This window comes from Typopeltis vanoorti, chromosome 13, assembly GCF_054136105.1.
Source record: "Typopeltis vanoorti isolate ZY-2024b chromosome 13, IOZ_Tvanoo_1.0, whole genome shotgun sequence".
NCBI classification, from domain to species: domain Eukaryota; kingdom Metazoa; phylum Arthropoda; class Arachnida; order Uropygi; family Thelyphonidae; genus Typopeltis; species Typopeltis vanoorti.
In genome coordinates this window covers 20,862,463-20,878,081 of record NC_143561.1, presented here as the reverse complement: position 1 = coordinate 20,878,081, position 15,619 = coordinate 20,862,463, and the positions used below count along the sequence as shown (strand labels likewise).

Genomic DNA, 15,619 nt, shown 5'->3' with positions numbered 1-15,619 from the left:
AAAAAGAACAATTCTTCAGGGCATGATTTACGACTGGTACTCAGCAGAAAATCCAGGAGCTACCATCAACTCCAAGCTTAATTGCAGTGCAACTATCATGATCGCTCGCCTCAAGACCGGCCACACAAGACCAATCAAGTTTAGCAATGGCATAAAAGTCGTCCCCACCTGCAAAATCTGTAACATCGAGGAAGCATCACCAATACATTTGCTAAACTGGATGAATATTTCCAAATGTGAACTCTATAACAACCCAGAAAAGGTGCTGTATAAAATACATGAACTTGACCTCTATGACGTGGTGTAATTTTTATTTATTTATTCGTATGGAGTTTTTTTCCCCCGTCACTATTAAGACGAGTTGATCCCCCCTCATGGGAGGGTTAAGTATTTATGGCTGTAGATCCGTATGTGTGTATGGGGCCGGTTTGCCTACTTGTGGGATGAAAAACGCCAGATAAACTGGCGGGAAAAACCCTATTGCTCGCGCCCAAGACCGGCTAACTTGGCTATGGCTGAGGAAGATCCTCAAATTCCTCACGTGTTCGACGGGAATCGAACCTGGGACACTCCTTCCCCAGTCATATGGTTGCGAAGCGCACAGCCACTGGGGGAACCGCACAGACATCTGGTGTAATGAAAAAATTAAAAAACTTTTGCTTTATTAAAAAAAAAGAAAAAAAAAGGAAAGACTTAGAATGCCGGTTGTGCCTTTATGTAATGAACTTTTATATGTTAAGATTTTCATAATTTGTTTCTAGAAATTGTGATTGTACTTTTCACTTACCAGTTTCATGTAGCCATAAGCATAAATAAATTGTCTTACTTTTTCATGAGTGCAGAATATTATTTAACCCCTGCACCGTTATTACCATCCCAATGTCCCGTTTTTGTCTCAAGGAAATATAGTCAACCTATCACTCTCCCAAGTAGTAACCGAGCTCAACGCTGCTTAACTTCGGTGGTCGGATGAGAACCGGCACGTTCAGCGCGAGCATAAAAAAATCTTATCGCTAATCCTGAGCCGGACGTGATTCAAACATGCAATCTTCTGATCTGGCATTAGACGCGACTACCATTGCGCCATAAGCCAGCTCTAAACATCACCGTCGAGGCGGATTTGAACCACCGACCTATGAATGTCAGCATTTACCTCTACAGTCTACCGCTCTGCCAGCTGAGCTATCGACGGAACATTTATTATGTTCAATATACGGAAGCATGTTTCGCTTCAGTATATTACAGTTGGTTTCGACAAGACATTATATTAGTCTGATTCTAGTGGGTTTGTGTACTAGGGATGGCTTATTATTATTATTATTATTATTATTATTATTATTATTATTATTTGTGTAAATCGAATTTTCTGTAACGTCAAGCGCCCTCTACCAATGAAGTATCACGTGACAAAAACTATCAACATTACCACATCTGCGCAATGTATATGTAATAATTTTAGTAAAGGTTTGGGTTATATTGTGTATTATATATATGTAAATATAAATATATGCATGGGTGAACAAGAATCGTACATCGAATTATCGTAAACTGAACTTTCGGAGGAAAAAGAAAGTTAAAAGTTATTTTATTTATCCAAGTATTAGTGTTCTTATTCCGTGTCCTTCTCTTCTGTGATAAAACAAGATGGCGTCAGCTCCAAAAACTCACGAAGGTATTTTTTTTATTACTATTTGCATATGTTTATAAACAGCATAACATGCTGTATCCTTCATAAAGTTCAGAAAATAACTGACTATTGTATATATGCTAATTCGTTTGTATGAACCGATCCGTATTCCTTCATACAAAACAATTGTATGTTCTTTACAAATCAGTTTCTAATTGGCATATCGTATTGACGATATAACGTTCACTTAAGTACTAATTGTCGCATTATTTGGAAAGTTCTGTGAAATAATATTGACTTCGACTTAAATGATCACCTTATCGTGCTCATTTTAGTGAAATAGCATTCATCTTCATGAATGCTGTTTCAGGTCGTTTATTTATTTATTTTTCGGACAAGCATTTTTTCAACACTTTCTTGTCCCAAAATATTTGTTTTTATTTCTTATCCTGTCTCCTTATTTTTTGTCGGCATTGACCGCAAACTTTTTTTTCTATTTCTTGTATTCTACTTCTGTCTTTTTTTTTTTTTTTTTTGTTCTTCTCTTTGCATCGGTTACATAAGAGATAATGGACAAAAAAGTATCTTCTCTTAATTAAAAGCTTAAGCTTCAGTGGGTCTTTACCGTCCCAAACCAGTCTGTTTACACTGTTAGAAACGTTTTAGCTTAGTGAAGTAAATCCTTCATGATGTCTCCTGTACAGTTTCTTTAATATTTAAAACTCGTGGTTCTCTTTCACATTATTCTGTTTATTTAGTTTCTTTTGTAGCTCTTCTGAATATGCCAAAATCACCACATTATATGCAAATGAAGCTGGTTTTCCTGTTTCATCACCACAGTTAACAGCATTGGCAGTATGACACTTTGTTCCTTGTTGTAGCCCATTCCTAAGTGTGAACTACTCCAAATTACGAAATTTAGTCTTCACACATGCATTACATTTAACATCCATATTCTTGATCATAACTATGGTTTCTTTTGCCATACCTATCTTGGCCAGACTTTCCTAGACATTTCCCATCAAACTTAATCAGAGACGTTTCCACATCAAGAAATGACATAAGTATGTGTCATCATTTCTTTTACAACACAAATCAAAACAGTTGATCTTTTTCTAAAACCAAGCTGCACTTCTTTTAGACATTATTCAGTTTTATTCCATGTTCTTGTTGCCATTATCCTTTCATAAATCTTTGTCCAGTGATATAATAAAGTTATTTCTCTATAACTGCTACTCTCCCTTCTCAATTTTCTTTACATATTGGAACAGTAGTTCCTTTGACTACTCATCAGGTATCACCTTCTTTTTCCAGCCCATCTAAAGGTATTACACAACCATTTCAATTCTGAGCTAAATCAGAAGCTGTTATCAATTCAACAGGCAAATCATCCCAAGAGATTTTCCATTCTACATGTATCTTAAAGCTTCAACCTCTGCCATATCCATTTTCCTGTTATCTCTCTCTCTCTCTCTCTCATCTCTGTATTCATTCTAGTTTGTTTTACTATAGCTTTCATATTTGTAGGTATTATTTCTGGGAAAATTCCCATGTTACTCCTCTTAAAAACTATTATTTTTATGGCTATTATAGCCTGCTTTTGTTTAGGAGTGTCCTTTATTTTAAATACATTGGCTTTTTTACTCAAGAAATTTTTAGGGTATTATAAGTGTATTTTAAAGGAAAATATAGCAAATAATCGAGGAAGAAAAATTTTGTACATATCTTGTTTAGATGCTAGGATGTCTATATTTTCCATACTTCTGCTGTTAGGCTGTTAAAAAAAAAAGGGGGGGAGTGTTTGATGCAAGGTGGGAAGAATAATTTGAAAACCCAGGTTTTTTTAAAATAATATATATATTTTATTATACTTAAGGGTGCTTCTTTGGGTAAGGGGAAGGGTTTTTATGGGGAACTGGGGGGGGGGAGCATTAACGGGGTGTGAGCCGTTAACGCTCTCCCCCCACCCCAGTTCCCCATAAAAACCCTTCCCCAAAGAAGCTCCCCTAAGTATAATAATATATATATATATATATGTATATATATATATATGTGCAAAATTTTTCTTCCTCAATTATTTGCTATATTTTCCTTTAAAATACACTTATAATGCCCTAAAAATTTCTTGAGTAAAAAAAGCATTTAAAATAAGGGGCACTTCTAAAAAAAAACAGGCTATAATAGTCGTAAAAATAATAGCTTTCATCTTTGTTTAACAGATCTCTCAAGTTAATGTTCCCATATTATCTTAATTTCTCCTTCAGTAGTCACATGATTTCCATCTCCATTTATTAAAAACAAACAAACATTATTTTGAACTGCTTCCATTCTAAATTAATCTCTATGGTATCTTCTTAATTCCCATTAATATCTTTCTCCAACTAATATATAAAACTTTTTTTCTCTTGGCTCTCTCTCTCTCATCATAAACAATTTTATCATCATTTGGACCAGTCTTTCTGCCTTTCATAAAACTTTTTTTTATGTCTGTGATGTCCTTTGATATCCATGATTTCTCTTTTCCATTCTTTATTTATATATTTATAAATATATATAATAGATATATTTATCAGTATCTTATCCATAATTCTATCATATTTATAAGTGTCATTTACTTTACTGATGATAAAAACATAAATTTTTGAATAGTTTCCAAAACAAGACATAACTACTCAGTTCCTCTTTTCTTTCTTTTTCTTTTTTTTTTTCCATTCATATCATAAAGATCTAATTTCCTCTCAATTATAACATTTACCAATTCCTCACCTGTACCCATAAGTATCAATAAGTTCACAGTTCACTGTTTTTATTCTCAGGTTCTTTTTCCAGTTCAGGTCATTTACCATTTATATCTGTTAACCTCCAATATCTTTGTTTCATGATTATCATCAATTTTCTGATATGTTCCTCAAGGCATACTGTGGCAGCATTACATGATTACCTTATTACTAATCCATCAATAAATTTCCTTCAATTTAGTGTATTAACTGTCACATCCAATATTTTGGTCTTCTTGGGCACTTCAGAGCAAATTAATTCCACTTAGATCTTATGCTTCCTATGGGACTTTTTCCTGTCAGCTTGGTATCAAACATCTGTTTTGATTACCTTTCTTCTTTCTATTTCTGTTTAAGTGATTTTGGTATGATTCTATCATTGATCCTATCTCTTCAGTCTCCTGATTTTTCTTATAACACTGATATCTGTGGTCTCTAGTCTTTGATCAAGTGCTTTATTTCTAATTCAACTCTCAGATACCTAACTTAAAATGGTTTGAACACTGTCTTGTATACTGCTAGTTTAGTTTAGTGCTTTGACTGATTTCTCTCTTATTCCATATAAATTTATTCATTTGGTTCCTCACAATACCAGCTTTACTTATTCTGTTGTCTATTTCCAGCTTTAATTTGTCTTCTTCACTAAAACTATGTGCCTAAATAGCAGAAATGTTATTCTTTTGTAGATTCTCCATTGAGAACGCAGCGAAACTTTTCTGTGTTCCTGCCTCTTTTCAGAATTTTATTTTTTTTGATTGCTGATTTTCATTGCAAAATTTGTTATAGCTGTTATTCGGTTTAGTTAGAGAATCCTAGAGACTTGCACTAGATGTCTTTAGGAGTGCGATGTCAGTTATTTAAAGCAAATAGCTATTTGATAGCTCCAATTCTAATAGTAGTTGTAGTGTCACTTTGTTTCTTAATAATTATTATTATTATTAAGAGAGACCTCTAGGGAGTCAGTGACTCATCGAGGGAGGCCACAATCACCTGCACCAGCTGTTTTACCTGTTCATTAATTCATTCATGCTGCCTGTACTCGCAGTGTTCCCTCTAAGCTGTGTGTGTGTGTGTGTGTGTGTGCACTCCAGTCAAAAAGGGGAGTGCATATGCCTAGTAAATTCGCTTTCATAATTTCTAATTTACAGTAAATAAATTTTTAACTCTTACTATAAAAATGAATTATGATAAATTATACTTGCCACTTATTTCATTTAGTAACTTCTCCAGTGTCTCTACTCCAATATTACTCTAACCCATTCCAACTTAATACACTCTGATTACTTGCTTTTAGTCTACATCATGTGAACAAACCAGCACTGATGTCATCGAGCTACAGAACTATATTTGTTTGTTGTCCAGTATTCTAGACCATCATTTTCAATCTTTTTCAACTAATGGCACACTAAACATGGCGATGAAATTGTCAAGGCATACCATCAGTTTTTTAAGGATAGATTTTATCATTAAAAAATCAGTACTAAGGTTGTGTTTAAAAGTTCATTAACTAAAATTTTCATCATTGTGTTATTTTTAAAAATAATGTTGATCATTGATTTCAGAAGATTTATTTTTAAAATTTATGTTTATATTTGCTATTTTCATTATTGAAATGAGATATTCTTGAAAAAAGATGTTTTTTATAAAAAAAAAAAATCCTATGATGCATTTCATTGGCCTCTGATTGGAATTCCCTCAGTCTTCCCGAATAGAGGAAGCGCTGTCTTTGCAATTGCCAATCCATGATTTCCATGACAAATCGTGAAAACTGAAATAACTGTTGACAACATCAAGAATGTCTTTTCCTTTTGTTGTTTTTGGAAGTGGTTTGTAAAAACAAAAATGTTCAGTGATGTCTCCATTACAAACAAAACTGCTGATTGCCAGGAGTTCACCTTTTCCACTGATGTCAGCTGACTCGTCCAACTGGGTGGCAAAAAAAAAATTGACTTCCTTAATGTTAGCTATCACTTGTTACTCAGCACCTTAATACATGTCTTGTATATGCCTGCTAATGGTGTTGTCTGGCATAGGAATGTTCAAAATCTGTTTTTTAATATTCCTCAACAAATATAAATAAAAAAAAAAATAAGCTAATGCCTTTTATTCCTTTATAGGGAATAGACGAGGCCTTTAAACCCTATCTAGCTTTTGGAGACTGAGTTGGCAGTTCAGTCTCCACTGGTAGCCAATCAGAGATAGTTGGCCCATGTCTATTACTAAATATAGGCGGCACTGATGATGAGATGGGCAAACAAGTGCTGCCATCTCTTGGTACCTAATCCTAACAGGATATGTTATTGTCTGAAATAATGTGGATTCTATGGGCAATTTTCTTGAGTTTATGAGAGGAAAAACCCTCTTGCTCATGCCAGAGATCGACTAACTCAGGAACCAGTCAAAGATAGGCTTAGAAAAAGTTCCTCCAGTTGGCGACTAGATTTGAACTTAAGTCTACATTTGGGCAGCCTAGCACAGAGTATTCAAGCACCGCTTCCACTGAGCTACACACATTTACAGTTTTACAACATACTAGTAAAATTAGTGACTTAGCAATTGTGTGATTTCATCTTTTTTTTGATACTCTTTCGGCAGTGGCATAGCTCTCTTCTTGAGCTTTGTCAGAAATAGTTATGTTTTTTTTAAGTGTGGTCTGTTTGATCAGCTGTTATTATTCTTGCTCTTGTCTGAGGACTTGTGACTCTAGCCACAATGTCTCCATTTCTTTCTGTATTGTTGCAGCAGTGGCCAACTCCAAAGTAAGTCCAGTGATCTTTTTAATCTGGTTTAACCATCCTGGTCTTGGGCATCCTCTTTTTCTTTGTCCTTCCACTTTAGCCTGAATAAGTTTTTCTAGGTTGTCATTTTCATGTCTTGAAATGTTTGAGAATTGTTTCATTTACAATGTTACATAGCTGCCTCTTGATTTGTAGTTGACTCATTTTACTTTCATTAGACATTTTGTCTGTCGGAGATTCTCAACATCCTTATCCATCACCAATCTCAAAGCTATTTATCTTTTCCATATTTTTCTTGCTGAGTGTCCAATATTCAGCACCATAAATGAAAATTGAAAACATCAAGCTATTGATCAGTCTTGATTTAGTGGTGATAGAAATGTTTCTGTCTTTCCATATTTTCTGCAGTTGCATCACTGCTGCCCTTACCATGGTAATTCTTTTAATTTCTGGTTAACATCCCTTGGTGCTTATTAGAGCGCCTAGGTAAATTTATTCATTCACCTTCTCACAGTCAATGTTGTGGGCGAAATTGTCATTTTCATCTATGGCCACATATGTTGTTTTATCAAATTAATTCTTAAATCATATTTCAGGCTTCCCATTCATCTCTTTTAATGAAGACCTCCAGTTTTCATTTGCTGCTAGCAATACGAATGGTATCATCACCATACCGAAGATTATTTATCTTTTTGCCACCAACTGAGAAACCACTATCATGTTATAATGTATTCTCTGTAAAGATTGTATAGATCAGGGGAGAGTATGCATCCTTGTCTCACACCTCTCAACATTAATCAACTATAAGTCTTAAAATATTTAGTTGGATTCTCCCGTTAGTGTTTTGTGTGAAAGTGTCTTTTCAGCTTGCTTAGAACTATATTTTGGTTTACCAGTTTCTGACTACAAACAATACACATAGGATATGGCTGCTCATCTCCAGATGAAATGAATCTGAAGGACAAATGGTCTTGATTATACTGCTGCATAATGGTTTTAGAACTAACTATGCTACTACGTGTATGATGTCAGCCAGGTGATTCATTGTCGTTTAACTTATGTTTTTTTTTAATTAAATCTTTATTTTCAATACTTTCATACATTTTTTTCTCACTATATTTTAAACACTATCCAATGGTGGTCACTTCATACCTCAAATCTCTTGTATGCTTGTGTATTCTTAACCGATGTGATATCAACATCCACAATTACATAGTCATTAAGATTTTTATTATTATTATTATTATTTGCATTGCCATGCAAAGTTATGCACAGTTTTATGTTATAATGCCTAGTTCATGTCCTTAACAGAAGTCCAGCAGGCACTCGGTTATTATTAGCATCACCCTTTTCTCCCAGTTTCCTCTTCAGAGTTTTTATGTCTGTTATTTCTTACTCTGCTGTTGAGATCAACTAAAATCAGCTTTTTCTTTGTCAAATGACCTCTAATGAACCCAACAAAATTCCTCTACTTCTTAGTAGAACTTTCTATGAACCATAAATACAAATAAGTCTTGTTGTTCAATTTCCTGTTTTGAAATTTGTCCATATCACTACTTGAAGTGCGCTTCCTTTTAAGAAGTTGATTTTCATGTTTTATATTGAATGACACACCTATGCTTACTTTTCCTTGATCGGGGCATACTATACATCTTGTAGTTATTATTTCATAATATCTCAGTTGTTTTGGCCTTCTTCATTTCAGTAACACCAATTATGTTGGTATTATACTTTTCATTTTCTGTGAGTTTCATTTCTTTTCCATTGATACTTTGGTGATACTTCAGTTTTATTGAACTGACTTTTCACTGTTTGTTCTAGGAACTGACTCTTGACTGTTTGCCTTGGTTCACTGACTATAACAGTGAAGCTTCTTAAACTGAATGATGTCCCACTTGATGATATTTCATCACATTGCATCATCATATTATTTGTGTGCAGAATACAGTTTGTTCAGCTAGATTCCAAATTCCCAGCTCATTTTTGTTCATTCAGTATCCATGTGGATACCTACTGATAGGATGGCACCACAAAGTGGGGATTGGAGATTATTGATTCAATAGCCCTAGTCAGTTCTCTGTATTACTTAGAAAGTATGAGGCAGTCTCCTCTCAGTTATCTACCTTTGATTCTTAAGTTATCCCACTGATAATTCACTAACTTATGTACTATAACAAGGTGACAAATACCTTGGACAGGGGAGATGCATATACAGTGATGTACTTAGATTTTGCAAAGACTTTTGATAGACTGCAGAAGACATTGTTGAAGTATTCAGTGATCAATTTATAAAGGTGATCATGACATCCTGATGACAGCACAGATGAGGATATTGACCAATTTTACAAAGATCTGACAGAGACAATAGAAACAATACCAAAGCAAGATGTACTAATTATTGAAGGAGATTGGAATGGCCAAGTCGGAATAGATAATGATGGTTGGGAAAGCATCATGGGAAAATATGGTCAGAGAAAGAAATAAATGTAGTGAAAAAATGTTAGAATTTGCTGTGGACCACGAGATGATGATCTATAACACAAGATTCCAACAAAAAGACTTTAGAAAATGGACGTGGTGATCAAATGATGGGAAAACCATGAACATGATCGATATGATTACAATTAAAAGAAGATGGATAACAGCAGTGTCGAACTTTTCAAGGAGTGGATATAGACTCAGATCATAGTTTAGTGATTGCAAACATCAAGTTGAAATTAAAAAGAATATAAACCCATCATCAGAAACGAAAGAGATACAGCAAGAATAAGTGAAGCAGAAATAGGAAGACGGTACAGAACAGTTCATGACTTAAGTTTTTAATGGTTTTAACAACACCAAACAATTTAATCAAAAGATGTTTTAATAACTGCTTATATTTTGCTGAATTTCAAATCAGCATCATCAGAGTACAACATACTTATGCAGTGAGTAAGTAAAACAATAAAATTGCAGTGTACAAATGATCTAGTGCCCTCTAATGTGGGGGAAAAAAATCATTACAGCTGTGTGGGAGTTTCTCTTAGGATGACAGTCTCCCAAATTTTTGGCAAATTAATGCAACCATACTTGTTCAGGTGAGGAGAATTCTTCAAAGCCATTCTTGACTTTGAAGAATGAAAAAATAATCTTTCAGATCTGTAACAACTTCTAAATAGCACACTCATTTTCTTCCATCTAATCCTGTGTGAAGAGTGTTCAAAGCATGATCTGCCAGTCCTGACTTGCCATAGTAATAGTAGCGAATGTATTTTTTATGTTCTTCCAGGCGGATGTTAATGATCTTCCTGTTTGTCCATAGTAGGCCAAGTCACAGGGAACTTCATACACTCCTGGGTGTGCTAAAGGGTGAAGTTTATCCTTAGGCGAGTGGATCAGAGTTACTATTTTTACATGCAGTTTAAAAGTGGTGTGAAGGCCATGCTTCATCAGTACTTTGGCTATCTTTTCTGATCTACCTCTGATACGGAATAGAGATGGTTATGTTGTGTTCCTGTGTATTAGGGGAGGGAGGAGTAATGGGGCTGTGTAGTATTTTATCTATTGTGTAGGGGTTGTAGCCGTTGGTTAAGAACGTATGGCACTCAATTATCTGCAGGGTAATTCCAAGAAGAGAAATCTCAGATTGTCTGGAATGGGTATTGTCAAAAATAATACTGGGAGAAACTGGTTCTTTTTTATGAGAAATGAGACAGTACTGGGTTTATTTGCATTGAAATTGACTAGGTTATCTGAACCCCATTGGAGAATGACTTGGAGGTCTGAATTAAGGGCAGTGGTGGTTGCTGATCTGTAGGTGGAGGTGAGTTGTGTGGAGTAAGGTTTATCAAAAGAAAGGGAGGAGTGCAATGTGCTGTCATCTGTAAAACTGTGTATTGGGTTGGAGGTAAGCTGAAGTAGGTCATTGATATATAGTAGGAAGAGGGTTGGTGAGAGGATAAGGAGCCATCCACCACCACCACACATAGTGAGCTTCCAGACAAAAAGCTGGCAATCCAATTACAGAGGTCTTGAGATAGACCAAATGATGGCATGCTTAGTAAGCCCTTGTGCCAGACCCAGTCAAACGCCTTGGAAATATCAAGTCCAACTGCTTGAGATTCGCCAAACTTCTCCATGGCATTTGACCAGAGATGGGTGACATATGTGAGCAGATCTCCTGTTGATCAGCACCGACGGAATCCATACTGACGGTCGTTTATTAGACAAGTAGCTTCAAGGTAGTGCAGGAGTTGGGAATTGATGATTTTTTCCATTACTTTAGACAGGAACGAGGTGAGTGAGATAGGCAGTAGTTGGACGGCAGTGACTTGTCGCCCTTTTTGAGAATGGGTTAAATATAGGCCAATTTCCAGGCTGCGGGATATACCAGTAAGATAGTATATATAAGTGACATAGGACAGGAGACAGTTCTGGTGTGTAAACCTTCAGGACAATTGGAGGAATGCCATCAGGGCCAGGAGATGGGTTGTAAATCTTAGTTCAGTATCTAGGGTTAGGCCTAAGTATTTTGGAGACTGTTTTTTTCTATTTAAGTTAAGGGATATTACATCCCATATTGTTTCTTAGTCGAATAAGAAACTCAAAGAGTTTCATGCCATGCCGAATATAGAAACTATATAAAGTTCGGCTGAGGCTTCGCCTTGAAGGTAGTACAAGCTGAGGCAACTCATGAGTTGCCTCAGCTTGTACTACCTTCAAGGGTCAGTTGCTGCACTATCCAGGTATTTGCTTACGCTCGGAATTGCCGAACTTTATATAGTTTCTATATTCGGCATGAAACTCTTTGAGTTTCTTATTCGACTAAGAAACAATATGGGATGTAATATCCCTTAACTTAAATAAGTTCATGTTGCCGAATTGAAGCCTTTGGCTCTTAGTGTATTTTTCTATTTTGGTATTATATATTTTGATTTGGGGGTTGTAATTGTGTCTATTTTTCTATCAGTGGAGAAGATGCTCAGTTTTGTTTTTTCTGTGTTTATCTGTAATTTAATTCCTTTGCCCATCTTTCTAAGCCTTTTTTTGAATTATTTAGGACTTTTTCAGATTGTTGATTATTACTGCCTGTGTGCCAGATTGCTATATCGTCTGCATAGCATGCTATTTTTGTGTCATTTGTCATGTGAGAATGGATATTGTTCATATAGATGAGAAATAGGAGTGGGCTTAAGACAGAACCTTGTGGGACTCCAGCCCAAGTTTGATTAATGTTGGAATAAATTCCATTAACTTTTACTTTAATTTTTCTTCCTTTCATGAAATTAGAAATCTAAATTAATGCATTCCCCTTATTCCAGTATCGTATGCAATGTTTATTAATTTTTGTCTCCAAGCACGGTCGAAGGCAGCTGTGAGATCCAAGAATATTGCTGTTGTCTTCTTTGGTAGTTTTTCTTGAAAGCCATCTATGACTGATTGGCAAAGATAAAATAATTGATCTTCTGTACTGTGTTGAGACCTGTATGCATTTCAGTAGAAGTTGATCTTGTTATTTTCTAAGAGCTACTTCATAAGTCTGGTATGTATTATTTTTTCGTTTAGTTTGCAGAGTGCTAATCAAAGCTATTGGTCTGTAACTTTTACAGTCACTAGGATTTTTGTTAGGTTTTAGAGTAAGAGTATAATGACTGATGTTTTCCAGATTTTTGATAGTTTACCTGTATCCAGGCAATGTTAAATATCTTCAGAAGATAGTTTTTGGTTATTTTTCCCATGTTTTTAATCATGTGTCCAGAGATAAATTCTGGGTGATTTGTCAGGGTCAATTTGACTAATTTCTGTTTCTAGTTCTGTCATTGTGAGGTCCTGAGTAAAGATGTCTTCAGAAGGATAGGTTCTGGATTGTATTAGCAGATGTTTAGCAGATTGTATTAGCCGAGTTTTGTTTTTTCTTGGTTTATCTGTAATTTGAGTTCCTTTGCCCATCTTTCTAAGCCTTTTATTGATTTATATAGGACTTTTTCAGATTGTTGAGGATTACTGCTTGTGTGAAAGGTGAGAAATGTACATTGAAAGAGGATAGGAAAGAGTTGTTAGAAGAAGCAAAAATGAAGATTTTTGCTTCTTCTAACAATAAAGATTGAATTTGCTGCTTCAGCATGATGGGACCGAATTGAGAAGGGTCATGATTAAAATAAATATACCAAGAAATTATGTACTTGGTTTAATCCATTATCCAAGTGTAAGCAAACAAAGTTTTGCACCTGAAGTATCTTTCAGGACTGGGGCAAAGGTGGTATAACTTCTTATCACGTGCCTCAGTAGCCCATAATGCAAAGCATATCTCCTTGCAGACATGTATAATGCTGTGCATTAAGAGAAGGGTCCCTACCCAGATTGGTTTCGACCTTCATTGAGGTCTCATCAGTGGGAGCCAGACCTAGAAGTGGTGTTACTAAGGTGGAAGTAATGGAGAAGAGAAATCATATTTCCATATACCAGTTGCCAAAAGGTGCCACACCTTATTATTAAAAATACTCTGGATTAGAGACAGATAGTAGTTGAAAGTTTTTCATCATCATCATCAAATTCCTGCCATGTACCCTCAAGGGGTGTACAGGATATGATAGTACTACATGAAAAGAAATTATATCATTATTAATTTCCTATCTACAATTTTCCTCCAAATCAGTCTGTTACTTGTCAACACTCCAACATTATCAGATCTTATATTTCTCTCGTCTAAAGCACTTTGTACTGTATCAATCCACCTATATCTTGGTCTTCCTCTGGGTCGTTTTGCTGCCAACCTGGCAGAGAACACTTGTTTTGCTAATCTTTCCTTGCCCATTCTGTTTAAGTGACCATACCACCTGAGATTAGCTCTGCTAACGCATTCCTGGATGCTGACAATGTCAAGTTCTTTCCTAATATCCTCGTTTTTAATATGATACTGCCATTGATGCCATCTGTTCACGCCTATAATCTTTCTCAGGACTCTCATATCTGTGGTCTCTAGTCTTTGGTCAAGTGTTTTACTTCTGACCCAGCTCTCAGATCCATAAGTTAAAACTGGTTTGAACACTGTCTTGTATACAGCTAATTTAGTGTTCCGACTAATTTCTCTCTTATTCCATATGAATTTATTCAATTGACTTCCTACCATACCAGCTTTGCTGATTCTGTTGTCTATTTCTATATTTAATTTACCATCTTCACTAAAAATCGTGCCTAAATAGCTGAAATGTTTTACTTGTTCCACAGGTTCTCCATTCACAACACAGTTGACATTTTCAATGATTCTGCCTATTTTCATTTATAATATAACCAAGTGAAAGTTTTTCACTTGGTTATATTATAAATTAAAGATACCAAGAAAATATGCACTTGATTTAATCCATTATCCAAGTGTAAGCAAGCAAAGTTTGCACCTGAAGTATCTTTCAGGACTGGGTCAACTTGTGGCAAAGGCGGTATAACTTCTCATCACTTGCTACAGTATCCCATAATGCAAAGCACATCTTCTTGCAGACATGTATAATGCTATGCATTAAGGGAAGGGTCACTACCCAGACTGGCTTCTACCTTTATTGAGGTCTCATCGGTGGGAGCCAGACATGATGCAAAGTACATGTCTGCAAGGAGATGTGCTTTGCATTATGGGATACTGCAAGTGATGAGAAGTTATACCACCTTTGCCATGAGTTGTCCCAGTCCTGAAAGATACTTCAGGTGCAAACTTTGTTTGCTTACACTTGGATAATGGATTAAACCAAGTACATACGTTTCTTGGTATCTTTAATTTATAATATAATCAAGTGAAAAACTTTCAGCAATAGTCATGATTGTCAATGAGAAGATAGTGCAGGAGGAATGGTGTGTAGTTTATAGATGTGTTGAGTGAATTTGATGGACATAAGGACCTGTATATGCCTAATGGGTTGCATTTCAATGGTTTTGGAGTTAGATGCTTGAAAACAGTGTTGTTTAGTGAGAGTTTGGAAGTTCAAAACCAGATAAACTAGAAATATTGGTGGGGAAGCAATCAAGCGCATGTCTAGCCATCCCTGAGACAAATGAGTGAGTGCAGGAATAACTGTGTCGAAATATATCTCACCCCTGGGATATATAAATATGAGTGTAGGAATGACTGAGTAGTTGGGTGCAGTTTCGAATCTGAATAAGCAGGTAATGACATTATGTAAGGGTAACTGTAGGCCCATGGGGATGATGTAATCCATCTACACAAATGCCCAAAGTATCAGAAATAAAGGAGAGGATATTTTGGCATTGCTCAGCTCAACTTGGCCCGAAATTATTGGCATCAGCGAGACCTGGTTGTCAGAGAATTGATGCCAACTCCTTGGAAAAAAGTCAACAGACATCCCATGAGCAAGGTACATCATGCCATGTAATGAATCACATGTTTGTAGGCAGTATAAATTGGAGGAATATGATGTCAATCATATCCCAAGTCAGTTTAACTGTGTTCGGGTGAAATGGCTGAGAGAAGGGAAATGACATAGGATGTCATG

The 15,619-nt window shown here is 35.6% G+C and overlaps 1 protein-coding gene across 1 annotated transcript in view; it reads left to right on the top strand.

Moving 5' to 3' along the window:
* Nucleotides 1–1,434: 1,434 nt before the first annotated feature.
* The window catches only part of Sf3b1 (splicing factor 3b subunit 1), a 329,390-nt gene continuing 315,205 nt past the window's right edge, over nt 1,435–15,619 (top strand). Inside the window, exon 1 of the mRNA XM_090402705.1 lies at nt 1,435–1,672. Within this exon, the coding sequence (XP_090258831.1) occupies nt 1,645–1,672 (28 nt within the window). The 5' untranslated portion in view covers nt 1,435–1,644. The remainder of the gene's footprint in view (nt 1,673–15,619) is intronic.